Source organism: Manis pentadactyla, chromosome 1 (genome assembly GCF_030020395.1).
Source record: "Manis pentadactyla isolate mManPen7 chromosome 1, mManPen7.hap1, whole genome shotgun sequence".
Classification (NCBI taxonomy): domain Eukaryota; kingdom Metazoa; phylum Chordata; class Mammalia; order Pholidota; family Manidae; genus Manis; species Manis pentadactyla.
In genome coordinates, this window is record NC_080019.1 from 85,940,585 (window position 1) to 85,967,983 (window position 27,399).

Below are 27,399 nucleotides of genomic sequence, written 5' to 3' on the forward strand. Positions count from 1 at the left end.
TGAAGTATAAATTCAAACTTGGTATGTAAATCAAACTTACTTTGTGTCCAGAACCAATTTGATCAGTGTGGGAAAAGTCAGTGGTATTCCATATCCATTGATTTTGTTTCCCTGGCATTTATTTCATTAGTTTGCTTTAGTTTTAGCTTTACGTTTTTTTTTTTTTTTTTTAGTATTTACTGAGTGTCTAGATTTGCCTCTATGCTCTCTTCCTTGGGAATAAATTTACAGTGAATATTATTTTATAGCAAATAAATATTGGTGGCAGGAATAATGAGAATGTGATCATTGGTGGTTTTCATTTAGTCTCAATGCTACCTTGGAATTTTTAACCAAAGTAGGATATTCAGAATAATTGCAAATAGCTCTATGTAAAATATATATAAATAAAAAACTTTATGGCAAAGTCTAAGACTAGGTTAAGAGCCCTAATCCTGAATTCTGGGTTTGAGTCCATCAGTCACTTTCTAGTGACTTGGCACAAGTCACGTTACCTCCCCAAATCTGTTTCTCTCTCTATAGAATGAAATTTTTAATAATACCATTAAGGTTTGTGAGGATTTGATGAGATCATTATACAATATAGGTCACTTCATGCAGTCTTGCTCAATATAAACACTCCATGAATGGGAGCTGCTAGTGTTGTTCTTGTCTGAATACTGGAGTTCAAAGTTAGCTTTTCTCTTTTGAGAACTTTGTCTTATGTCAGAATAAACATCCCGTCATTTTGCATATTTTATTACAGGTATCTATTCATTCTTTGATTTAAAAAATTAAAAATGACTTTTATCTGAGATGTGTATAAATATGCAGTATCACTTAGCAGCTTATGTGCCTGCATGTTATCAAGAGAAAACAACCTCTAAGTGCTTCACATGTGTACAACTTGACTTTAAGCTCATTGGGGTAGTAATAATAAAATAATTTGGTATTAATAGCATTGTCTGTACCTGAGAACCCATTTCATGAATGCAGTTTTCCATGAATGGGAAAGTGGTTGTAACCATGTTCCAAATTTAATTTCATTTAAAACAAGTGCCACTTTAGTTCTATGCTGGTCTAAAATAATAATTCACATTTGATATTTCAAATACTGTATTATTTATGTAAATTCCTTCTTAAAAGACTCACCTAAGACTTTTCTTCAAAAATAAAATTGATATTTATTCACTAAAGTACCTGTACAGAGTAGAAGGTTAAATATTAAAGTCCATTTTTTTCCCATGATTTGCACTATTTCTACTTTGTTTTTTTAAATACATATATATATAAAATTTACTTACTTGGTAAAATATCTGCCACTTACTTCTTCAAGGGTGTAAAGAAGCATTGAAATCCACGGTATTCTATTTATCACATCCTCATTTTCTCTCCTTTTCACTATCACTGAGATTTGATAGGGATCCAATTCTAGCCCAGTAAGCAGGTTCTTTTGCTCCCGGGTATTTAAAGGTGCTGGCCTTATTTACAAGATCAAGATTTGAGTTTGGTAAGAAAGAGGAAAGTATATACTTTTTGCAGCAAGGGGTTAGGGGACTCTTAGCTCCCTGACTTTATTGGTTTTTTCAGAAATAATATCTAGAAGTTTCTAAGGGCTAGGTATGGATTTTCCTGTGTAGTTGTGTAAATTTTGTTACATTCTAAATCTGAATATGAGTTGTGCATTTACTGTTTGATTTACTGAACCATGCCACTGCCTTCTTGTTAAGGCTATCGATTATTGTCCATTTTATTCTGCTATGTATTGACTTAGTATGTGGCAATGAGTTAATTGTATTACTTGATGTTGAAGGAGGGTCAAATATGTGTTCAAAGGAAAGACTTGTGGCCTGTTTAATTGAGTTGGCCAGTTAGGTTTTTAACATGTAGGGGAATGTACAGAAAGACCTCTGAGGGCAGGGAACATAAAATTTGTTTTCAGCTTTTTTAGAAAATGCCAAAAATTGGGTAGTAAAGTCTTCCTGGTATTAAATGGTCAATTGATATTTAGTTAGCAGATTGTAAAACCCAAGATTCCCTTCCCCACCCACCCCATGGCTCATTTCTTTTAAAAATTATGGGAGGTAGTACCCATAGTCATGATTTATTGAGAAAAATTCACTTCTCTTTAAAAATGGTTTCATGTTGAAACTATGTATTATTGGATGTAAGTAGAAGTAATAGGCAGGGTGTGCATGTATCTGTGGGTGTTCAGATTGTGGGGGGGATCACAGAGATAGAAAATTAAACTAAATGACTAAGCTAGGAGTGAAATGAGTTCTTTTAAACTACTGTTTTATTTCACATGCCATGATTAAAAATATTTTTCCATGTAAATAATAATATTTAAGTTAAGGCTGATATTTTTCTTTGACATTAATTGTTTGAGTTTTTCAAATTTTAGATAATTCACACTTAATGTAAAAAAAAATAACCTTCAGAATGAGATCATGGTACCATGGTCCTCTAATGAATGTTACCTTTTGTTTTAGCAGCTCAGTTGGCTCTACTCCATGGAAAAGTTTTTATTTCCCATCAGCTCCAAGGTAGGAGCCAAACCAAAGTTAAAGAAACATTTTCCAGTAGACAAGTTTCTACAGATGATATCAACAGACAAAGAGCATGCACTCGTGTCTATCCTCTCTCTCTCTCTCTCTCTCTCTCTCTCTCTTTCTCTCACTCTCTCTGTCACACACACACACACACACACACACACACACACACACACACACACACACAGTCCTTATTAATCCTAGTCACATTACGGCTTCAAAGTTTCAGTATACTTTTTCAAAATATACTCTTTGAAAATATATTTGGTATTTGGTTCAGGATGATTGAAGGAGGACCACTCTCTCCCTGTGTTAAGTTCAAAAGTCCTGGAAGGTATTTTGATCTGTAATCTTTTGCCACTCTCTGATTTATTTGGCTAACGTATGATTTTTGAATGAGGGAACATAAACAATTATGAGTAGCTTTTTTGAAATTCCTATTAAAACCTTGGCCTCAAAAGACTTTGCTGTTCAGACCTTTAATAGTAGAAATGTGAAAGCTCAGCATTAAAAGTGGAGAGTGTATAAGAGATGGTGCCAATTGGACAACTTTTCTGAGAATACCTGACTAGACCCAAAACTTTCCCTTTCCTAGCGAGCAACCATACTCAGTAGGATCCAGTTAACTGCATGTGAGTCAACAGCTTACGTTGCATGCTAACTGCATGACAAATACATATTTTTAAAGTTATATGCTCCTAGTTAACAACCACTCTTTTAATATTACTGAGAGGCTCAGGGAGCGGAGAGTCTTTGCCATGATTTCTCAATCTGTATAGAAGATGTATTTTCCTCTTAAGGATTAAACCATCTGGAAATCTTCACGTGCTCCAGAGACACACGTAGAAATGGCTTTGCTTAGCACTGTGGATGAATATTAGAACATGATTTAAAAACTGAAATAACCTTATCACCTAATTAGTAATTTTTTATTCATAGTTAGAAGGTGAAGTCACTGTTCATTAGATCATCCCCATAGGTTTCTGATTGAGAAGTAATTTTTTCTCTCTAAATAACATTCCCTATGATTTCTGTTTCCTTAAAAAAAAATGCTTGTTAAATATTGATTGTAATTAGCAGGTTTCCATTTATTATGTATTTTCCATTTTGCCTCTCTCCTCTATTAATTATAATAAAGTAGCCAATTGGTAAAAGAATAAATGTTACTTTTAAGATTGTTAGAGTATTTATACAAATATGAGTTCCAATGATGACCTGGCTGACCTCATAACTATTTTGTTTTTGTAAAGAATTTCATATTTACCTTTTTTATGTCATATTATCTCCAAATAACTTCAAATAGCATAATTTCCAAATAATTTTATAATCTTCTCTTTGAGTTTCTAACTAACCCTTATGCAGCATTAAAGTTTTAAGACAACAAAGACTCTGTTATAACTTAAGGACTTTATTTTGTTCACTTGACCTTTTATCTTTTAAGTATAATGGATTTAAATGTATGAAATTGCATAAGTGGTAGTCCTCAGGCATATCAAGTGAATAGATTAGCCTGTGTGGATATAGTTTTGTAAATTGTCAAACACATGAAAGTGGTCCTGCACTCCAAATGCTGTTACTTTAGAACTTCATGCATAAATTGGATGTGCTGTGCCAGGAAACAGGAAAAACTGATGGACAGCCTTAGCCTGTAGTATATTTTGACAGCATGAATGAGTCAAGCAAGCAGTTTTCCAGACTGTTTAATAGTACAAAAGGAAAGATCTCCTAAATAAGTCATTCTTGTGAGTGGCTCAAAAATATATTTCTTAGTAACTGTTATAGAGAAAAACAAGTCACTATTGGAGAAAAATGAAATACCAAGTTACAAGCATTCTGAAAGTGATCTGATCACTAAAATGTGTTTATATTATGACAGAATTCCTTAAAAGGATACTGCTTCATACATCTACAATTATTGAATGAATGTTGTCTTGAAACTCAACAAGAAATTATGTTAACACCACTACACATTTTAATTTAACCATCATGGCAGAACTTTGGCTATTCCATTTGAACTGTTAGGACTTTCCACTTGAACTGTTGTTTTTTATTTTGGGAGCACAAATATAACTACATCATCATAAACTTAAAGATAAAATATTTTAGGTTTATAAAATTCCTGCAAATTTATTCCACTGTGTGATTCTAAGCTGCATTTGAATGAAGATAGGCCTTGATTGATGGAAAGTCATTTGTGGGTTCACAGATTCTATTCTAGGTGATTTGAAAAGATGCATTGTCCAGCAGCAACTCTTCACCCAGTGACAGTGTGAGCCTGTAAGGATTGAGCTCACTGTGAGCTCACTCAGTATGGGCCTGAAGGATTCCAACCACTGGGTTTATCATTACTGCATAGATCTTTGAAAGGACAGGCTGCAAATCTCATTGCTAAGTCATAAGTAGATCTTACATCAATTTGAAGAATAGAAATAAAATCAATACAGATTCAAAAAAAGACTATGGTCATTCATAGACTACAGCCAGCTTTCAAATGGTAACATCCTGACTAGTTAAGTACCCTTGGTTATTATGAGTTTTCAATATGAGGTTATTATTTAAAATTGGGGATATAACCTAACTTTATTTGTACTGTTGGAAGTATTTCTAGTAATTTTGAAATAAATTGAAAGAAAATCGAGATTCAGCTGGGCTTCCACTTAGGTTTTTACTGGAGTAATTGTTATAGAGGCACATCGCTGAGTAGTCAAGCCTCCATTACAATTAAAGCTTTATAAAAATTTTAAGAATGAAAACTTCAAGTGCTAGGACTTTCCATGGAAAACCTGGCTTTTTTCCTTGCCTAATTAAGATTTTTCATTTATGTAATGTTCAAGAGTTTTGCTTGATATTTAGAGGTAACTTTTTAAATGAATTTCAATTCTGAACTCCTGAGATCCATAGGTTCTTGGGATTGCAATTAGAGGAGCCTTTAGAAATGATGTCATGTAGTCCATCCATTTTACAAGTTAGGAAACAGAGGAACTACCAGTGAGGTTAGGGCTCAGTCATGTTGATAAAGATCCTGAGATCACCAGGATACTTCAAATATGCCTAGTCAGTAGGGCACAGCAAGAGCTGGAGTATGCTGTCTTCATTTCATGAAAATGGCATTACTGCCACACCTGGTTGACGGAAACTTTTATTAATGTCAAGTCACTGCTGTTCACTGCCATTAAGGTAAATAACTTTCTTGACTATTCTGATGCCTTGATTATTGGTGGCATTAAAGGTTTACAGTGTTGCTGCTTAAGCAGGCTCGGCTCTCCAAAAACAGGAAAGGTATGCATGTATATACCTAAGCTTAGTATAAAATTTACAAATAAAAGGGTATATAGGACACAATTTAAAATTATAATAAAATATACCAATACCCTGTATTTTGAATTCTGTGTAACCAATTGATTCTTACAGAATACTTTTTTTTTAATGCTCAATTCTTGTATCTGTAGCCAGCCTGTGGTTGCAGTTGACACATAAGTTATTGTCTTTGTGCTCTTACTCATAAGAGGTCGGCATTATTCTATTGTCTAATGAGATATACTTCATGAAATGGATAATTTTTCTCTATATTTCTTTACTATTTTATGTATCACAGAATAAATTCCATTATGTCTGATAGTGTAACTCATTTATTCATGTGTCTTTTCCCACTAGTTTATGAGCTCCTTAAGAAAGGGAAGCTTATGTTAATCACTTCTATATATATGGTGTTTTGAATATCTGTGGCATTCATTAAGTGTTTAGTGATTTGAAAGCAACATTTCTTCCTGACCATTACTAAAGATTGTGAACAGATTTTATGTGCTTTTAAATTCAACTTCAGAAACATTTTTTTCATGTAATGGGACATTTGTTGAATAGCAACATAATACTTTTCTTAAATAGTTCTCTAAGGAATCCAGCCCACTTCATTTATGGTAGGACCCATCCAGTAAATGGCTGTGGCTCTATAATGGACTATTTATATTCTGTTGATGTAAATCTCTGGAACAGGCCTTAATTTGCACTTATGCCATGTTTTGTATGTTTTGTGCAGACAGCACAGAAGGACCTGGTCAGGCTTCCTGATTTGATGCCTGTATATACAGCCCAAGACTCAGAGGGTGCATGATGGCTGGTCACAGTGGGACAATACACAGTCATTTTTCTAATATTAACTCCCTGTTAGTAAGAGTGATCTGTTAGAAAAGTATTCGGTTTACATAGATTAATATTTACCCTTCAAAGTTTGAAAAGGGAGACGTGATAGTTCCAGGACAGAAACATTATGTTTTCTTTCTCCATTTTTTTTTTTCTCATCCCTAAGGAGAATATTGAGAAGAGCCTTGATTAGTATTGGTGTTTATTGAGAGAGGAGCACTCTGGGAACCAGACTACAACTATAATTGTTGTGGTTTTACTACAGAACGAGTAACAGTAACAAAGACATATGAGACTTGTAGGGAAGATCCATGTATCTCTATTGCACTTAAATTTCTCCCACTCTAATTTTAGAAAAAAAATTAAGTTTTATCTCCACAAAGTGTGAAAACTTGACAGTTTCACACTCAAGTAGAAGAGAGTCTGAGCTTAGGGAAAGTATAAATGCTGAGGCTCCGTCACTTGTTAGCTTGCTCATTACTTGTTCCCTTTAATAATTATTTAGAAGCTGAATGATATTAGCTATTTTAAAAAGAACTGAAAAGTCGTAGAGAGTCAAAAATGTTCCTGATTATGTGCTGATGTCAGAAGTTCTAGCAATTAAGTGTTTGATTGAAAAAAACCTATATTTATCTACTTTGAAGAGGATCATCAGGAGGGATTAAAAATTTAGTAGTTAAGGCTCATTAAGGGTTAGAGTGGAGTAATTATGTAGTTGGTAACAAATACTACAATCACCACTTGAACATTAAGATGTATTTCTCATTGAAATTTATTGGCCTTCTTCAAGGAGCATGTAGTATGTAAATGTCATCTATTTGGAGAATAAATTCAGCTGGTCCATTAGATTTAGCATGTTTTTCTGCAAACAGTGTGTGTTTTCAGAGAAGGTAAAGACCTTGATTATGATCTTAAGATAACGGACTTCAAAGACTATTTCCCCTTGGCCTGAAACATTACTTACCCTCTTGAATAATGAGCCTTTTCTTCATACAATGCTCAAAAAAGGTGAGTGTAGAGAAGACCTTTGTGCTACATTTATTTTGTTTTGATGATTCTGAGGCTAATCTAATTTTCTAATCTTGCAAACTGGGAAATAATTAAAATGTTCAAGAAACAGCAGATTGAGCCTGCTGTGCCCTTCTTCATCATCAAAATTTTAAGGAGTTTTGTATCAGCACCTGCGTTTCAAGTCATGCTCCCTGGATAGGACACCGTGACATGTTAATTTCCAAAGTACATATAGTCCGATCTTTTAAAATAACTGGAAGAGATAGTGATATTTGTATTATCTTGACATTTGTTTTGTATTTTTGTTTTTTAAACCGTCTTTTAATTTCTAACCCAATGTGTATTCATTCTTGTTTTAGATATGATTCTAATAAACCCGGTAATATTACTGTAACATAGAAATGAAACATATACATTACTTACTAGGTTACTTTACTGCATAAAAAATGCAGTGATAGGAGAGATACATTAGAACTCTGCCATGCTCTTAGTATACACCATTGTTTGAGGTTTTTACCTCCATATTCCCTGCCTAGAAGATTTTTAGAAGCAGAGACTGTCTTAGTCATCTGTGAATTTCTAATGCCTATTTGTAGGCCTGACACATGGTAAGCTTCCAGTAAATATTATTTCACTTGTATTGAATTTAAAATGGATGAAATACGGAATGCCACCTGAAATAGTAGCTCCTGATCTATGCAGTAACCTTCCTTTTCCCTGCACCCAAGATTTACAAAAAATAAAACCAATTGTAGTCATTACAGTTGTAAGTTAGACCATACATTTCATGAAAAAGTGGTAGTCACCTCTTAGAAAGGCCTCTTTCATTCAAAAAAATGAAAACTAGCATTGCATATAGAAAACTAAAATTATTTGACTTGAATTTTCAATTCTCTAATTGTGATATCACAAAGATAAAAATATATACCTATGCTCTCATCTCAGCCATAACTGGGCTGAAAAAATGTCAGTTAATTAAGTAACAAAAGTGGTTGTTTGAGTTATTTTATGCACAAGGCAAGTTATTTTATGCACAAGGTGTTTGATTTGTTTGTTTTTTTCATTTTAAATCATTCTGTGAACTTTTCTTAAGGCAGTGGACTGGGAAAGTGAAATTTTTCTGCCATTGATAATTATTATAGGAAGAAATCAATAGTTGAATTGATCCAGAAATAGATGCCTGGGACTTACTGTTGAAATGAGAACAGTAGAAAACAACATAAAGAGAGTCTAACAAGGCCCAGAAGCATCTTTTGCATTTGTTTTGCTACATGTATTAATAGCACAATACTGTGCTAATGAATTCCATTTTTTTCTATGACTCCAACAAAGTCAGGATTCTGTTAACTAATAGATAGGCTGCAGGTTCATGAGAGCCAGCTTCAATAACAGGTCATCAACAGACTTTCTGCATGCCAAAAAGGGGGACACACTGTTTTAAGGTTGCTAGACCTCTAAGCACATTTGTGTAGAATTTATCTTTTTTTGCTTTCCTAATCATTTATTGCTTCTCTTTAACATTGTATTTGTATCCTGTGTGAAAAATAGATTCCATATTTCATTTAAAATTTATCTAGATATATTTATTGGATGCTGATGTTAAATAATAAAGGAACTTGATAAAGAGATCAGATCAGTATATTGATATTAATAACTAACTCACTTTTATACACATATAAAATTCATCTACTGTGCTTTTCATTCAGCACTATTGTTAAATGAATAACTTAAAAGAATGTTTTTAAAGCAATGGTGTAAATACACTAATATTAATAATTTGAATTCCTTTTATATACTTATATCTGTATATTCTTTAAATATAAATAAGACATACATCTATATAAGTCTAGTTCTGTGATTCTCTTTTTTCCTTTCTTCCTGCTGATCACTATCATTCAACACCTTCATATGCCAGGTAATTTGTAAAGCACAGGCTATGCAAAAAATAACCCTCCCTTTTGAGGTTGCAGCGTCTGTAGCTGACCCAAACCAAATAGTTTTCTTCAACTGTGCTTTCATTTTCAACTTCTCTGTTTAGAAATAAATCCCTGAGGGAGGAATAGTTTAGCAGGAAATCACATACTAATCACAGTTCATTCATCACATAGAAAGAATACTTTCATAATGTCGGCTCTGTCATTCATAGAAAATGTATGTTTCCTTAAGGAATCTCTATGAAATACTTGTTCATCCTCATTGCCTTGTATACATTTCATTATACTCTTTAGGAGTTCATTTCTTTTAACTATAAATTGACTGTTACTTGTATACCGAGTCCTGTAAACAACAGAGATAATAGTTGCAACTTTTCTTTGATTTGCTTGTTATTCTCTTGGTCATATAATTAGCTTGTTAATTTAACACTCTTCCTGTAAAGCTTGAAGGCTGTGGGTGATGGTAGATAGAGCTGGCCACAGCTAGAGCTCTTCCCAACTCCAGGTTAAGTGATGTCATGTTGGCCACTTGAAATTGGCTGTGATGGGAGTATTTACACCATGGAAATTGGTAAATGCTACAAATTAGGGTCCTCCCTTCACTAGAGAGCCACTTTTTGTTTTATTTTTGTTTTTGTTAATTTTTATTAAAGTATCATTGCAATCTTATGATGGTTTCAACTAAACAACACTGTGGTTTCAACATTCACCCATATTATCAAGTCCTCACTACCCACCATTGCAGTCACTGTCTATCAGCAATCAGCATAGTAAGATGTTGTAGAGTCATTACTTGTCTTCATGTTGTACTGCCTTCCCTGTGACCTACCTATATTGTGAGTGCCAATTATAGTGCCCCTTAATCCCCTTTTCTCTAGCCACCCACACAGAGAGCCACTTGTTAAACATTTATTAAGCCACTTATTTAGCAGTGCTCCCTGTTTATAGTGTTGTCACTTCTTCTTTTAATCATTTGACCACGTAGAATAGTCATGTAGAATTTTATTTCCAGGTATTTTCTTTCCACACTGTTTGAAACTCTGAGCACATCATTCAATACACCCACTTGCCAACTACTGACTGTTGGCAAGTTACTGAGACATTCTGTGCCCCAGTGTCCCAAACTGTAAGATTGGGGTAATACTAATACCTACTCAGGGTTGATATGAGGTTGAATATGAAATACTCTTACTTGAGCATATTAGCAAAATGACTGATGCATAGTGAGCACTCAAATAGTGCTACCTTTTATGTCTCTGTACTTTAATTAACAGATATTTATTGATTCCTTACTAAGTACTTAGCATTTGCTGAGTCCAGTGGGTCATTGATTGAGACTTGATGCCTGTAACATTGAATATTAGCCATAGGGCCCTGTGGCAAAAGACTTTTCCTCTTTTCCTCTTCCAACTTAATGACCTTTTGTTCTTTGTGTCTTTCTGTTTAGAACTTTTATTCTCCTTATATGACTTCTGCAGTTTTTTTCATATTTTTATTTATCTGAGACATTACCTTTTCTAGGAAGCTTCTCTTCATCCCTGCTCTGGTCATGTTATCATCCTGCCTCTTTTTTTTCGGAAATACATGCTATTCATATGCCTGTAACTGTCTTTGGCACATGAGTCATAATTATGTAGGTCTTGCCCTCTCTATATTTGAATACCTGGCCGGTGACTTAACACTGTTTTTTTAACTTAATGAAATAACCTGACACATAGTAGACCCACTAGAAATATATGTTGAATTGCAATTGGTTAAAGAAATAAGAGACAGACTTTGCTCATAAACACTTGAGTACTTGGTTGAAAAGATAATACTTACCCATGTGGCATAAAGGTGAACGAGAAAGTATTTTAATAATATCTATATTTTTAAATTTTTTTAAGTTTATGATTTGTTTTCATATGTATATGTATGATTTTTTGAAGTAGGTAAGTTATTTACCTGTTAGGTATAGATATTTATGTTCACAGGTATAAGTAGATTTAGAGCTAACTCAGACATCAAATTATAAGAAGCAAAGCCTAACTTCTCAACCAGGTTTTGGACTCTGGATCAGAAAAAAAAATTGCTCAGTGGGCATCTGAACAAGATTTATTCATTCCATTTACATATTCTATTTTTATGTCTTTAAGATTCTTTTAATCTATCATAATTCCTTCTCATTTTTTACATTGTAATTTATTTGTTGAAATATTCAGGTCATTGTCCTGGAGAATACCTGAGATTATGAATTTAGCTAATGGCATCCCTGCAGTGTCATTTAGCTCATCCCATGATTATCCTTATTTTCTGTAGACTAGAAGTTAAAGCTAGAATTGAGTTAAATTTTAATGTTCTTTATTATTATTTGGTGAGAATATTTCATAGATGGTGTTGTATATTTCTGATTGCATCACATCAAGAAGGAAGAATTTTTATTTTATTTTATTTTGGTATCATTAATCTACAATTATATGAGGAACATTATGTTTACTAGACTCCCCCCATTACCAAGTCCCCCCGACATACCCCATTACTGTCTCTGTCCATCAGCGTAGTAAGATGCTATAGAGTCACTACTTGTCTTCCCTGTGTTGTACAGCCCTCCCCGTGCCCCCACCCTCATTATACATGCTAATCATAATGCCCCTTCCCCCCCACCCCCTTATCCCTCCCTTCCCACCCATCCTCTCCAGTCCCTTTCTCTTTGGTAACTCTTAGTCCATTCTTGGGTTCTGTGTGTCTGCTGCTGTTTTGCTCCTTCAGTTTTTTCTTTGTTCTTCTACTCCACAGATGAGTGAAATCATTTGATACTCGTCTTTCTCTGCCTGGCTTATTTCACTGAGCATAATACCCTCTAGCTCCATCCATGTTGTTGCAAATGGTAGGATTTGTTTTCTTCTTATGGCTGAATAATATTCCATTGTGTATATGTACCACATCTTCTTTATCCGTTCATTTACTGATGGACACTTAGGTTGCTTCCAATTCTTGGCTATTGTAAATAGTGCTGTGATACACATAGGGGTACATATGTCTTTTTCAAACTGGGCTGCTGCATTCTTAAGATAAATTCCTAGAAGTGAAATTCCTGGGTCAAATGGTATTTCTATTTTGAGCTTTTTTGAGGAACCTCCATACTGCTTTCCACAATGGTTGAACTAATTTACATTCCCACTGGCAGTGTAGGAGGGTTCCTCCTTCTCCACAACCTCGCCAACATTTGTTGTTGTTTGTCTTTTAGATAATGGTGATCCTTATTGGTGTGAGGTGTATCTCATTGTGGTTTTAATTTGCATTTCTCTTATGACTAGCGATGTGGAGCATCTTTTCATGTGTCTGTTGCTCATCTGAATTTCTTCTTTGGAGAACTGTCTGTTCAGCTCCTCTGCCCATTTTTTAATTGGATTATTTGCTTTTTGTTTGTTGAGGTGCGTGAGCTCTTTATATATTTTGGATGTCAACCTTTTTTTCGGATCTGTCATTTACGAATATATTCTCCCACACTGTAGGATGCCTTTTTGTTCTGTTGGTGGTGTCCTTTGCTGTACAGAAGCTTTTTAGCTTGATATAGTCCCACTTGTTCATTTTTGCTTTTGTTTCCCTTGCCCCGGGGAGATATGTTCATGAAGAAGTTGTTCGTGTTTATTTCCAAGATATTTTTGTCTATGTTTTTTTCTAAAGAGTTTTATGGTTTCATAACTTACATTCAGGTCTTTGATCCATTTCAAATTTACTTATGTGTATGGGGTTAGACACTGATCCAGTTTCATTCTCTTACATGTAGCTGTCCAGTTTTGCCAACACCAGCTGTTGCAGAGGCTGTCATTTCCCCACTGTATGTCCATGGCTCCTTTATTGTATATTAATTGACCATATATGTTTGGGTTAATATCTGGACTCTCTATTCTGTTCCACTGATCTGTGGGTCTGTTCTTGTGCCAGTACCAAATTGCCTTGATTACTAAGGCTTTGTAGTAGAGTTTGAAGTTGGGAAGCGAGATTCCCCCTGCTTTATTCTTCAAGAAGGAAGAATTTTTATTGTTCCCAATTTTAATGATGCTGAAATCTATCAGGGATTGGGTCAGCCCTATAAAGTTATCCATCAGAGTTGGACCCAGTGGGTTTCACCTCATTGATCATTATATGGCTCCATGATTTTTTTAGGTATTGCAAAATAGTGACTTTTAATTATATCATTCCTGATGCATTTATTACCCAGAATTTTTCTGTAAAGAATTTTTCCTTTGTAACTGATTGGTTCATATCAGAAAAGGAGAGAAAATGCATGATTTTTATTAGTTTTCAGAATAAGATATTAATAACTTCTTAATATAAGATCTAAATATAGTTATAGATATATTCAAAATATTCTAACAAACTTTTACAAAATTTCCTTTGGGGAAATTCTTTGAATTATCTCTAATTTTTTTTTGATTAATGCATTTTGATAACATTTCTTCTTATGATTCCAATAAATCTGTCCTTCCTTTTCTGTTTACTGTAAAAATACCTCCATATAATTTAGTTTACTCACAATCTCCGATACTTATTGATCATCAATTTTTTTTTTTTTCACAAGCACTGTACTAATTGGTGGGGATGTTGACCTAAGCCTTGACTTTTTCAATAGAATATATAGTCTGGATTTGTTTTCTAGTCATAATGTAATGACTGTTGAAAGGTAAGTTGTTCCTGCTCACCAGAGCAAAAATGAGAAGTCTCCATATAGGGGGCACTGTTTGTGACAGTGAAGGAAGTTTTTATTTTTATTATTTGAAAAAAATAAGGAGAGGGAATAATGGGGATCTTCCAAGATGAAGAGTGAATGATAACAATCCTTTGCTATTTTAACAGAAGGGAATATTTGAACTTTATTTGACTTATATTTTCAGGAAGAAAGGGTGATATATTTGGGATATCTTTATCTTCTGTGTTTAAAGTGTGTTTTGTCAGGAGTTTTAAAGGTTTTTTTGGATAGAAAATGTAGTTTCTTAAAGCCTTGAGACCGTCTTCTTGTGCAAATAGCAAGTGTAAATGTGATTAGTAAGACACCCCTTTCCCTAAGGAATTATTTGATTGTGAGATAATGAATTTGGTATAATACTGAATACACTAAAAAAATTGCTATAAATGTCTGAAATCATCTATGTTGTTTTGCCAGGCATGTGTTACCACGTTGTAAATTTTAGATTATATTATTTGAATAATCACTATAATTCTAAAACTCTTCATAGATATTCTCCCTGAAAAATAGACTTCTTTTACTCTTGTGCAGGTAGTATGTTATAGCCGTTATGATTGTTTCAGATTAGGGTAAAAGTCAAATTCTTGGTGTATAATTAAATGTAGTTTTTGCTGTTGAAAATTAGAAAGATGGAGAAACTTTACTTTCTGTTTATGTGTCTGTGCCATGGATATTATGATGCTGTGGAGAAGTTCTGGGAAGCCCCAGGTCTTTAGAAGAAGTGGCATTATGTTTACTTAGCTAGCATTTCATCAGGAAATTTGAAAGGAGACAAAAAGCTAAATTCCTTAACTGTGGCATCTGGTAACTGAGGATTAGACAGAATTTAAATTTGAAGATCAACAAATGGGCATTTATATTCTGTCAACTGAAAAAATAATCGCATTTTGACAAGGAAATAGCTTAATCCCAATAGCACAAAAGTTGACAAAAAAGTTTACTAATATATCAATATTGATTGTCTGTGAAAACAGAAAGCTACCATCAAGAACACAGTAATAAAATTCTGAAAAGTATTGGTGAAAAGTAAATGTTATGTAATATGAAAAGAATACCAGGGGAAAAACTGACTGAGTAGAATAACAGGAAGATTAGTCATTTCTGGAAGGAAAAAAAAAAAGTGGAGAGCGGGGGTAGAAATATTTTAAACAGGAATGTCAAACTGTAAGTGCCAATGCTAAAAGACAGGTCGCTAATTTAAGAGGGAAACTAGGCTTTAAGAAGAGGAATAATACTGTAGGTCACATTTAATTACAAAATATAAAGTTTGTATTAACAACAAACAAACAAAAATAACTGGGGAAAACTTTCTGTTCAGGATTTAGAGACCCCGGTAAAAATAAAAGAATGATATTTACTCCTTAGCTGAGCTGACTTGGCCTAGGTCAGTCAGCAATATCAAAAGTGCATAAAGAAAGTGTATTTCTTTAAAACAATCTATTCTACTATTTCTAAGTACTAGATAAAGGAAAAGTGTCCTGGACATCTTAAAATATGTATGCTATTTGGTTTGAAATAATTTTCATGTATATATTTACTTATTTGATGAATGAAGGAATAGCAATTTCCAACTATTTTAAGAATTACTTCTATAAATTCTCGAAAATGTAAATTGTTAATCTCTCCACATATCATACAAGAAATATATAGCAATCCCTGTACCAGAAAACAGGAAAGTAAACATCACAAGTGTGTGTGCACACAAATGTGTGTCGGTTGAATCCCATTAATCCCTTGTTTCTAACCAAGGTATTAGGAGCTTGCATGAAACAGATTTTGCTGCACACATTTTCCAGTCTCTCTGAGTGTTCTTATCTGTCAAATAGGATTAATAACATACCTGCCTCAAAGTTGTGTAATGCGGATTAACTGAAGTAGGAGGCACAGACATATACCTGACATGGAGGTGGCGTTTTGTCCTTTTAATTAACAGTCTTGAAACCAGATATGGAGCACAGACTTGGATGATGCATTTCTAACTTAATAGGTGGACTAATCGACTTAAAGATGAACAGTTACAGAGGAAGCTCTTACTGATACTCTGATAATTCAAAGTGTCATTTGATAGGTTACATATGTATCCATACTTGACAAACATAAAACTGTTACTTCTCTTGACCATCACTTAGTAATGCCAATAAATGATCCATTACATGAAATATATTAAAGTACATATCTCTAGAGTTTATATAAGTATGACAACAGGACAAATCAGTCCAGTCTTCTATCAGGAAAAAATATGCTATTATTATTAAATGCAGGAAGTGGCTTATGTATACTGAAATAAAGATATCAATGTAGTCAAGTTTAGCGATGCAAGACTTTTTTATTTTATGCAACTATATGAAATATATGCAGTCAGATTAAGAATTTCCTGTTGATTTTATGATAAATTGCAATACTTTCATGGCTTATGTGCACATAACTTGCTGAGATAAATTCTAACTCCATCACCGGTTTATAGGAACACCAAATACTTCTAAAAAAATTATCTCCCTTTCTCCTCTCTCCTGTTCTCTACATTTACACAAAGACACTCTTTCCCTAAGTGCGCATACACACACGTCCACACAGACACACACGTATGCACCCCCCCCACACACACCCAGGCATAACTGCATAGGAAATGTTTATTTTCCAAACTACAGAAAACAAACGTTATCTCAAGACACTGAAAGTCCTTCCTTTTCCTGGTTTAGAAACACTAAGTCATACTGAATTGCTCGTAGATTTTCTTTAGCCAATATTTAGGTTTATTTAAAGCATGAAGTTGTGAGGACAAAATGACTCAGAAATTTGCAATGCACAATTAAGAGCTTTTCACTTTTAGGTCACCAGTTTATATTTGTCTGACTGAGTATTAGTTAAGGATTGCTTGTAGTTGGTGCATTGTGTAGTTTCCAGGAGAAGCTGGAGAGCTCACTGCAGCCTTAGCTGTTTTGACCTAAGCACAGCCTAGAGTTAATGCTTTTTAATATATTTCTTCCCACATAAAGCCAAGTTCAAGGAATTAAATAAAAGAGAGTAGACCTAGTAGGAGTTGATGAATAACATACTGTTAATTTATTCATCTACAAACATAACTTCTACTGATTGATATCTTTCTGAAAGTAGAGTCTGCTAAAATGATCAGAAACTTGTGTTCTGTGTTAATTGCACTGTTATTAATTATCAGCAAGAAAAAAGAATTGTGGCTACAGTCGATAAGCTGATCAATCAGGAAAAAAATATATATCCAAAAATATATTTTTGGGTGACTGCATAAATGAGTCATGATCTTCTTTGTCTGTCACTTAATAGTGCCAAGTTCATAAAATTCATTTGTTTTAATCTGTCTTATGTAATGGCCAATAAGATTACTTTGTTTTTCTTACCCAAAATGAATTGGAATGTGTTTCTTAGAATTTCTGAATAAGTTTTGTGTTATCAGTGTTACATTGAAGACAGATAAATTCAAATCTTATCGGCCAAAGAGCAAATTAAGCTTATGTGGGTACAATGTCTAATACTCAAGGAATTCCTCAGAGAAGATAGTTGTCTAGAAATTGGGAAAAGAATTGTCATCGCCCTTCTAATAGCAACTTTGATTTAAAAATAATTGAGAGTAAATAGACTCTAATGAATCACCTCAAGCTATGTCACATGGCACCTAAGTCTCTTCATGCTGAATGCCACCAAATGGCTGCATTTCTTTACAGCATGTGGCTAAATTCTGACAGAGGGTAGATGCCTTCACCAGAACTGTATTTTCTCTCTGAAGTTTTCATGGTTTCTTGTGCTAATTTATATTAAGGCCAAAAAAGCTGAAGTTAGCCAAAATTAGTCCAGAGAGGCTTGCTGCCAAAAGAAAGAGATACATTGTTTTCAGGGTTCTTCATTCTTTTCTCAGTCTTATATTGGGATTTTATTTCATTTGATTTGAGTTGTCTGAGATTTCAGAGGGCTTCATGTCCTCAAGAGCGAATTCAAGGAAGGTCATTTCAGCTGCTGAATATTCAAGAAAGTATCTTGATCCGAGGTTGGTTCAGCCCATATTTCAAGGGATGATCCTTGGATTTCTGAAGCTTTCTCTTAAGTTCACAATTTTTGTCTTGGCCCTGCACATAATTTATTTGACAAGGATAGGAATAAAATATGACTGCCAGCAATATAATCCCCCATAACAGAATGACTGTCACTGTGCTGGTGATAATGTTACTGGCTTGTTAGTGCCTCTGCAGATACTATACATTGAAAAAAAATATGAAAACTGAATTTGTCCTTGCCTTGTTAAAAATCTCAGCATCACATAAAACATTGGTTAGTTCCTTAAGTTAGTAAACATCATTAAGACAAATGTATATAGAATAATACATGTACTTTATACATACTAAATTTTGAAGAGACAGGGATAGCAATTCCGCCTCCCACCAAGGTTGTGGCTAGACCTGACATTTCTTATTCCCTTTCTAACGAGTCTTTAACAAGCCATCAGCTTTCAAGGGGCAATGGAGGGTAGGTGTAGATGTGAAACCACAGCTTCTAGAGTTGTGTTCCCTGGATCCAAAGTTCCCATTTACCACTTAGTTGTATGACCTTTGGAAACTTACTGAATACACTTCCGATTACTCAGATATACCCCACTAAATGGGAGCATATCTACTTCATTGGGTTGTTGTGAATCTCAAATAACTTAATACATGTAAAGGATTAAGGGATTTCATTGTTCACAATAAGTACGCACATGTATTGCTATTATTAAATATTAATTTTATATAAACTTTCTCTAATGTCTGTCTTAGTAAAGGTAAAATTGAAATACATAAATGAAAAACAAAACTAACGTTGCAGTTTTAGGGAAATGTTTAAGAGCTCCAGTTCTGGACCTGTACAGCCTGGGCTCTAATCATTTGTGATCTCTGTGACCTTAAATATGTGATGTAGGCTGACTGAACCTCAGTTTCCTCAGTGGCAAAACAGGGCAGTAATAATATTTGATCCATAGTTGCTGTGAAGATTAAGTGGGTAACATGCAAAGCACTGAGAACAGTGCCTGGCACTTCATGAATATTCAATATGTGTTAGCTATATTGTTTTTGTTATTTTGATGATGAAGTGAACCTGTGAGGTATTAATACATGAGAAACTAGTCTGTATATGTAGGGTTTCAATTTTGCTAATGAGAATTGTTACTCTCTACTGTGCAGAGAGCACTTGCCTTGGTGTGTATGTAATTCTTAGCTAATAAGTAAATGACATTTACTTACTAGGAAGATAGTATGTTTTTCACTTATCCTTTGTTGAACTATTTAAATTGAAAAAAAATCTCTAGATATCTTTTATATCTATAGAACTTTAGCTCTAGATAATCAGTTAAGGGAAGTAAATGCTTTTCTAAAATGTTACCTGCGTAACTCCTTTGTGCAGCTATATTCTAGCTACTCATTAAGTTGAACACCACTGGAAAGAAAAGCAGCTCATCAGTAACATCAAAATGTGAATAAAATACAGAAGCAAAGAAGTCATTGCTCCTTCTGTAAAACAGAGATCCTAAGACCTTGATATTTCTCGATCTGTTAGGAGTGTTGTAAAGATTATGAAAACATCAGCATTTGCAAGAAGTAATTCTGTGCCAGGAAAGCAGATAGAGTATTAGGAAATAAGTGACAAAAATTGCACGATGGCATTTATTTTATATGGTAACATCCTTTCTTTCATTAACGGGAAATTTTAGGGCAATCTATTCTTACTTATTAGTGGAAGGGTAAATGAAAACTAAAAATCAAGGCTTCTTTATAATAACATAAACCTTTAATTAAGAACGTGTTTTCCATGTAGAAACTTAGGATTTCTTAGTAACAGTATATTCATCACCTTGTTTGGGGAGCAGATTTTTAAGCATGATCACAGGAACACCTGTTTTGACACTGTGGGAAGGTGCAAACGTGTGGGCAGACTGTGTGGGCGCAGGGAAACCAGAACGCTTGGCTGGCGCCCTGCAGGGAGCGGGGCTGAACGTCCGCTCCAGCTTCTGCCGCTGCCGCTAGTGCTGCTGGGAAGGAAGGTGGCCGATCGAGCGTGTCTGTTTCTCCCGGTGCTGCAGCAGCCACTCAGGAGGTGTTGTGTAAGGGGAACCTTCCGGATCCTTCTCATGGCACCATGGCGAGAAGAAGCCGTATCTTATCTATTGAAGATAAAGCATGGAGTTGGCTAATGGATGCTGGTGAGTGAATAAGGCAAATGGGGAGCCAGTTTGCTCAGATACCGTTGCGGTGGGCCTGTTTTATCAGGGCCTGAGATGGTGTCCATGGGAAAAAGGCCTCCGATAGTCTGAATACCAAGAGGCTGCTTCAGGAAGGAACACGAGTGACCTGAGCGGTGACCTGTATGTGCTTCATAAGTAAAGCTCGTATTTATTCCCAGCTTTACTACTTGGAGATACTAATCTTGAAGTTTGTTAGATACCATAGTATATGGAGCATAGTTTCCCAGTTCTCAGTCATTGTTTAATTTTTACCCTTGTTTTTCACAGTGATTAAAAAATAATGGCTTTCTCATTCATGAAAAAAATTATGGCTCCTTTCAATTCTAAATGGTCACCTCCTTTTTCACAGCAGTAGAGTATAAGATTTTAAATTACAAAATTATTTTATATGCATAATTCTTACTAGGAATATTATTTTCAATTCAAGATAATTATGTAAACAAATTAGTAAGATATTGGTTATATTAGATAGTTGCACAAGATGGATGACATTAGCAGTAAAGAAACTTCATTGCTAATGTATTTATCCACTGATACAATGTAGTTTCCTTGAGCAAGTTTCTTTATCAGTAAAGTGAATAATTTGAATAAGCTCTCTCAATCTTTCTCACTCTAAAAATTTCTTTCCCCAAAGCAGAAGCCAGTTTTGACAAAGCCTGATATAGGATTTGAAATACATGTATATGTCTTCTACCTTGTGATTTATAACAGACATAAATATGTGCCAATTAATAACTTGTTTCTTTCATCAAAAGATTAGAATACAGAAATATTAAGTTTTCCATAAAGATGTAGACCATATTTTCCTAGAAAAATTAATCCATGATTACTGGGTATTCCATAAAAGGTAGATGGTTCTATTTAGGAATTTGCAGTAGCATAATTAAAGTCCCAACAAATCATGCATGCTGACACCTTGTTAACTTCTCTAGCTTTTAAGAAATGCTTATGACCAAAACCCCCTTCTCACCTTGCTCACACTCACATGCCTTTGTTTTGTTTTGTTTTGTTTTGCTTGTTTATTTTTTATTGAAGTATAGTTTATATACAATATTATATTTGTTTCAACTATACAACACAGTGGTTCAACGGTTGCACATTATTAAATCCTCACCCCTACTAGTGCAGTTACCATATGCAACATGCTTTCTGAGGGTGCCTTTTCCCGTGTGGCACCCCATTCAGCCAATAAATACTTACTGAGCACCTACTGTGCTGCAAGGCTGATAACTAGGTTCAGGGATACAGTTGTGAGAACATATGTCAAAAATTTCTCTCGTGATGCTTAACAACAGAGAAACACTGGTTTACATGAGTTGATATTATTATTTCAGTAAGATACTTCAGTAGGTGTAACGTTTACTTTTAAAAGCCAGTACTGATTTTTCCTATTTCCACTGAAAATAATCCTGATAACCATATAATCTGAAGATCTTTATGAATGAATATACTCTACCATTTCACACTGACAACATTTATTCACTTCCACATTATTTGTTTTGGTTTTTGTTGTTTAGCTTGTTGAGACTGATTTTCATGAGTGGGATTGAGGACATAGGTCAGAAAAACAAAATTTTTTATATTTCATTTAAAGTTCAGGTGTTATATTAAAAAAAAAAGGCAGCTTCCATTTGGCTTCTACTGTAGTGGCTCACTCAGTCTTTCCTTATCAAAACCTATCATGTTGACATGATTATGTTAAAAAAAATTAACTTTTAGCTCAATCCAATATCTAAACATAAACATTGTTTATAAAATGAAAATATTTTTAAAGGGAAATTCAGATTCCTTATCTTCTTCCATTATAAATTCTCAATTTTAAAATGCTGCCTAGACATTACATACCACATATACCAATATATATTATATAACATAACCATATATATATTACATTTATATATAAACCATTATTTACATATGTGTGTGTGATACCCGAAGTCACGAATTATACACACACAATTGCTAGCAAGCAGTAGAATTTATTCTCATTTAATTCTAAAACAAGTATAAAATACTATGCATGGTTAATTTACTTATAGTCTTGAGAAACAGATCCTAAATGAACTTGATCAGTTTTATTTTGATACATATCAGGGATTATTAAAGTTCTGTCAGAATTTATATTTAGTCTCTGACTTGATTTTATCCAGTTCATTAAAGCAAAATTATCTTAGGGTCTATCTCTTGTAACTGTTTAATATTTAATGTTCAGTGGTCTCCTTAACAAGAGTTTCTGAGAGCTTGTGAGCAGTTGAAGAGCTGTGAATAATGGTTAACAAGCTATAAGCATCTCCATGGAAAATTTAACACGGCGAAGCCAGATTCAGGAGAATCTAGTGAGTTTATCTGACAATGCACTAAAGACTACTAAATTAATTCAGTTTTCCTTTCTTCCTCCTCTTTCCTTTTTTCCCTTTTCTTTCTTCCCTGTTCTCATTCTGAATATTCCTTTTCCACTTGCTGCTTTTTCTTCATATTCTCTTATCTCATTGAATTCCTTCAGTCTCCCTCATCTGATCATAATAGAAGGTGATGTATTTGGTCAAACCTGTTGACTTAATTTAAAAAGCAATTTTAATTATTTCTCAATTTCAAAATAGCTCCGTTTAACCTTTTTTCTGTCTTTTCATTTCCTCAAATAACAGACAACTTTGCCTTTTAATCCCTGTTGCCTTGTAGATCAGCACCCTATGAATTTTAGTATTTGTAAATTTCCTTATCTTAATATAAATGTTACAATGAAAGGGTTTAGGGATTTTATGTCACTTAATAGATTTTTAACCTCAGATACAGTAGGCATACTATAATATGTCTTCCTTACTTTTCTTTCTAGAACTAGAGCTCCATATCCCCCCTCAACTGTGGTTTTGGCTTTCCTATGGGATGCTAGAATGGCCTATCTCCATGTATTTTGTTGCACTTTGCCATTGCTTCTTGTGTTCTGTTGGGGAATTTCGGTGATTCTTTTCAAGCGCTACCTGAGCTCTGTGCTAGTTGTACCCATTCCCCCAGGGTCTTGTGCTATGTGGTCATGTCTCCACTTCCTTGGCCCTGTCCATTGGCAAAGCCTTGGGTTCCCTGATGGCTGCCTCTAAACCCTTGTGAGGGTGGGAATATTCCTCCCCCTGCTGCTACAATTGAGCCCCGTGCTGGGTACCATGTTGCCTTCTACACCTGCTTTCAGTTGTTAAGGCTTCCCAAGCTTTGGCTGTGGCTCAGTGATCCTGCTGTCAAAACCCTGAAGCTTTCCTAGCCTCGACACTCAGTGGTAGCAGCAGGTGTTGGGATTTCTCCAAGCCCCTAAGACACTGGGAGCAAGAGAATGGCCGTTTGACATAGACCTCAGGACTTTTCAAAGCACCAAGAAACCTCTCCAGAAGAAATGTAAAGGTAAGATTCCAATTTCTCTAGGAAGCTGTTCTAGAAGCAGAAAAAACCTACAGCTATGGATTTAATGTAGCCTAAATAGCTAAAGAGTATCCTTGGGGAACTCTGTTAGATGGTAGAACCAAAATATGGGTCTTAGATGGGGAAATTGCTTACTACAAATACTACTTTTAAGAATTTGGTGTGATAATCACATTTCTATTTATATTAAACTTGGCACATTGAATAGATTTTGAAAAATATTTTCTTCATTCTTTGAATTGGAATCTGTGTAGCACTTTTTTCCTCCACAATTTGCATTGTGTATCTAATAAAAGAAACCTTGTTGAGAATTAAAAGTTAAAATAGAAATTATTTATTTTTCCAAACGCCTATATTTTATTTACCCTTCTGCTAATGTTTAAAAACAGAAACAGTAAGTGAATAGATCTCCAAATCTTTAAACTTCAATTCCTAAATCCATAATTAATTCAAGAGGAATAGGAAGAACAGCTCAGATCGTGGTAGTGCTAGGATACATTATTGTCCTTTGTGAGAAATTACTGCTTAGCATTCTAAGTGGAGCAGACTCTTTTCTTTCAAGGCTTTATTTTTAGTTTTTAAAAAGGGAATTATTCCCTTGGCCCTATTTTTTTTTGAAATAAAACCTATCAGTATGGGTGTGAATAACCTGGATGAAGGATGTATGTGGGGTGTTTGTGTATGTGTGTGAGGGGTCAGGGAGAGAAGTCAGCATCTTGGAGTGAACACCACAAATCAGCTCTTCAACATTATAGCTTTTGTGGCAGCTGTTTATTTATAACCCTTTATTCCTTACCCTGCCTCCACTTGTAAGCATTAATCTGTGAAGTGCTATTAAGATGCCCTTCTAATATTAGATATTTGGTGTCTTCTATTAATTCATGACTTCTTTTTTTCCCCTTTGTTTTCTTTTGATATGGATTTAATCTGTTAATTGATTCCCTATAGTTAGAATCAAGGCTATTAGCTTACTATTACACTGAAACTTTTTTCATTTCAATAACCAAAAATGTAAGTGAGGTTTTAAAAGTGAGAAAGAAGGATGTTTACTAATAGCTGCACAAAATTAAGTATAAGGTTGATCCTTTAATAGTTCTTTAATGCTTTGATTTGTAACATTTATAATGAGTTTACAGTTTTATAAAATGTATGGCACAGTCTCAAGCTAGGAGTTGGCATTATCCTCAGGTTGGTCTATTGAATGCATTTCCCTCTTTTTTATTTAGAATTCTTACAGTCCCCTGGAATAAAAAACTACCTATCTAATCTATCTGTACACACAACACAGGTGTGTGTGTGTGTGTGTGTGTGTGTGTGTGTGTGTATAAATTTTAAGTGATTTAACCAAATATTAAGATAGACTGAGAGAACTTATTAGGGACATTTATAAAATTACTTTAAAACTCTGAAATTACTTAAAAATCTTTTTAATAGAACATAGTGAATTATTTGTAGTCATTGTATTTAATGTTTTATGGACAAAGTCACTTCACATATGCAGGACACAATACAGTAATAGAGTATAGTGATTACTTTTTTAAAGTGTAGAAAAGGTACATTGTATCATAGAGTAGCCATGCCATAAAGATCTTAGCAACTAGCTGAATAGAAAATTAATTGAGTAAATAATAGAATGACCCTTTTACAAATAAGGAAACAGAGGACAGATAATTCAAAATTTCATAAGCTTAGAGCCACGACCAGAGTGCAAATCACTGAATTCTAATCCACTGCACTTCCTTCTATGCAGTGCTATTTATTGCAATTGCAATACATTTGAGGGGCCATCTTGCCAATGCCTGCAGAGCAATCAGTGGATACTAGGAATTAAAGAGACTTTTTTCTACAGGTGTGTCTGAGCATGGCTGATAATCATGGGCTTACTTCTGCAGGATAGCTGATTGAGGCCTTTAGAATTTCTGTTTATTTCTGCCCTGTTTGGGGTGACTTTCATTGTCTTGGGATTTGGAAAAGTATAGTATAAGAATCAGTAAAATATTTCTGTTTGAAGAGAGTATAGAACTTCTGACATGCCATTTATGCAGTTTATAACCCTGTAAACTTGGCAATTTTCTGAAAATTTAAATTCCTAAAATTGAAAATATTAGACTTATGTGCAAATATAGGCATTTCCTTTTCTGTTTCTAAGTAAATATTTTTAACTGACTTCTAGTGTTTCCAGAATTGAAAAACTCTTCAGCTCATATGTTTAAATGTGTCTGTTTATTTCTGATAGCAAAAAAATGGAAAGAATGCACATATTTTGTGCTATAGTAATTATATTTATGTGAAATGATATATTTATTAAAGGCTTTCTGATTGCTTGATAGAGTTATTACTTAAAATTCAAAATTCACCCTGACTTTATGGGATACCTGCCATTATTTAATAGGGCCATGCCCATGCTCCTTTAATGTGATTCTTTGAGAGAGAAAATTGTAATCTTGTTCTCTTACATGATGTCTAAGATGGACTGAAGACCCAAGGTGGACTTATGAGAAAAAGTGTGCAAAACTAAGAATGTAAACTCTGAATTCTCTTTTTAGAAAGTCCAGGTTAAAAAATTGTTGAAATATATTTGGTATAGTAATTATAACACTTATTTCAGTAAAAATACAAAGTAGTTATTCACTGGAAGCCTTTGAAGTCTTAGGGTAGTTCTTGAAATAAAGTCTTAGTCCAGTTGTAATGTTCCATGAACATTTGTGCCATCATTCAACCCTTAAGGTGCATACCTCTCCATTTCCACTCTTTCCTGTTTCCTGTCTGTTCCTTGTCCCATCTTGGAGAGTATGAGAGCTGTCCAGACTCGTGGGCTGAGCAGAATATTTATAATAGATAATTGAGAAATGTCAAGTGTTAAGCCTTTTATGATATGTTTCCTTTATTGTAACAAATAAAAGTTCTCAGCCTTGTTAGACATTCCATGTAGGACACAAATAAAAGAACAATCTGCATTTGGTCTAGGGATGAGCCCAGATACTGAAATTATTTATGCTTAGGAGAGTTTTACACTTCAAAAATGAAATATTCCAAAAATAAAATATTATACAGAAATATTTTGAGTCATTATTGCATATAATGAATCATTATTCATTTTGTTGTGTGGAAATAAAGGCTTCCTGAACCAGAATTATTCAAAATTAAAATCTCTTTACTTTTTATTATCTGCTCCTTTATTACCATTACAATAATTATCTCATTTATTCTTAAGGAAAACACCTTGAGATATGCATTGTTATTATTTTACTTTTGTTGAATGAGGAGACTGAGGCCAAGAGTAGTTAAATAACCTGTGCCCAAGGTATCACAGCTGGACACGGGAATTCAAACCCGGGGTGTACGGCTCCCGTGTCTCTCCTCAGAGGACCTTCCTAATTGTAACCCGTGGTGATGAGTGCT

General features: G+C 34.2%; 1 protein-coding gene across 22 annotated transcripts in view; it reads left to right on the forward strand.

Annotated features, from left to right (window-relative positions):
* MBNL1 (muscleblind like splicing regulator 1) overlaps positions 1-27,399 on the forward strand; it is a 202,393-nt gene that overhangs the window by 63,438 nt on the left and 111,556 nt on the right. For 3 of the 22 annotated variants that reach the window (XM_057499328.1, XM_057499331.1, XM_057499335.1), the window contains exon 2: positions 20,428-20,547. The exons of 14 other annotated variants lie outside the window; for them this stretch is intronic. In XM_057499328.1, coding sequence (XP_057355311.1) covers positions 20,542-20,547 — 6 coding nt within the window. In that variant the 5' untranslated portion in view covers positions 20,428-20,541. Of the gene's footprint in view, positions 1-20,427; positions 20,548-22,801; positions 23,980-27,399 lie in introns of all 22 variants that reach the window. 5 more of the 22 variants (XM_057499340.1, XM_057499347.1, XM_057499351.1 and 2 more) reach the window with 4 other exon arrangements.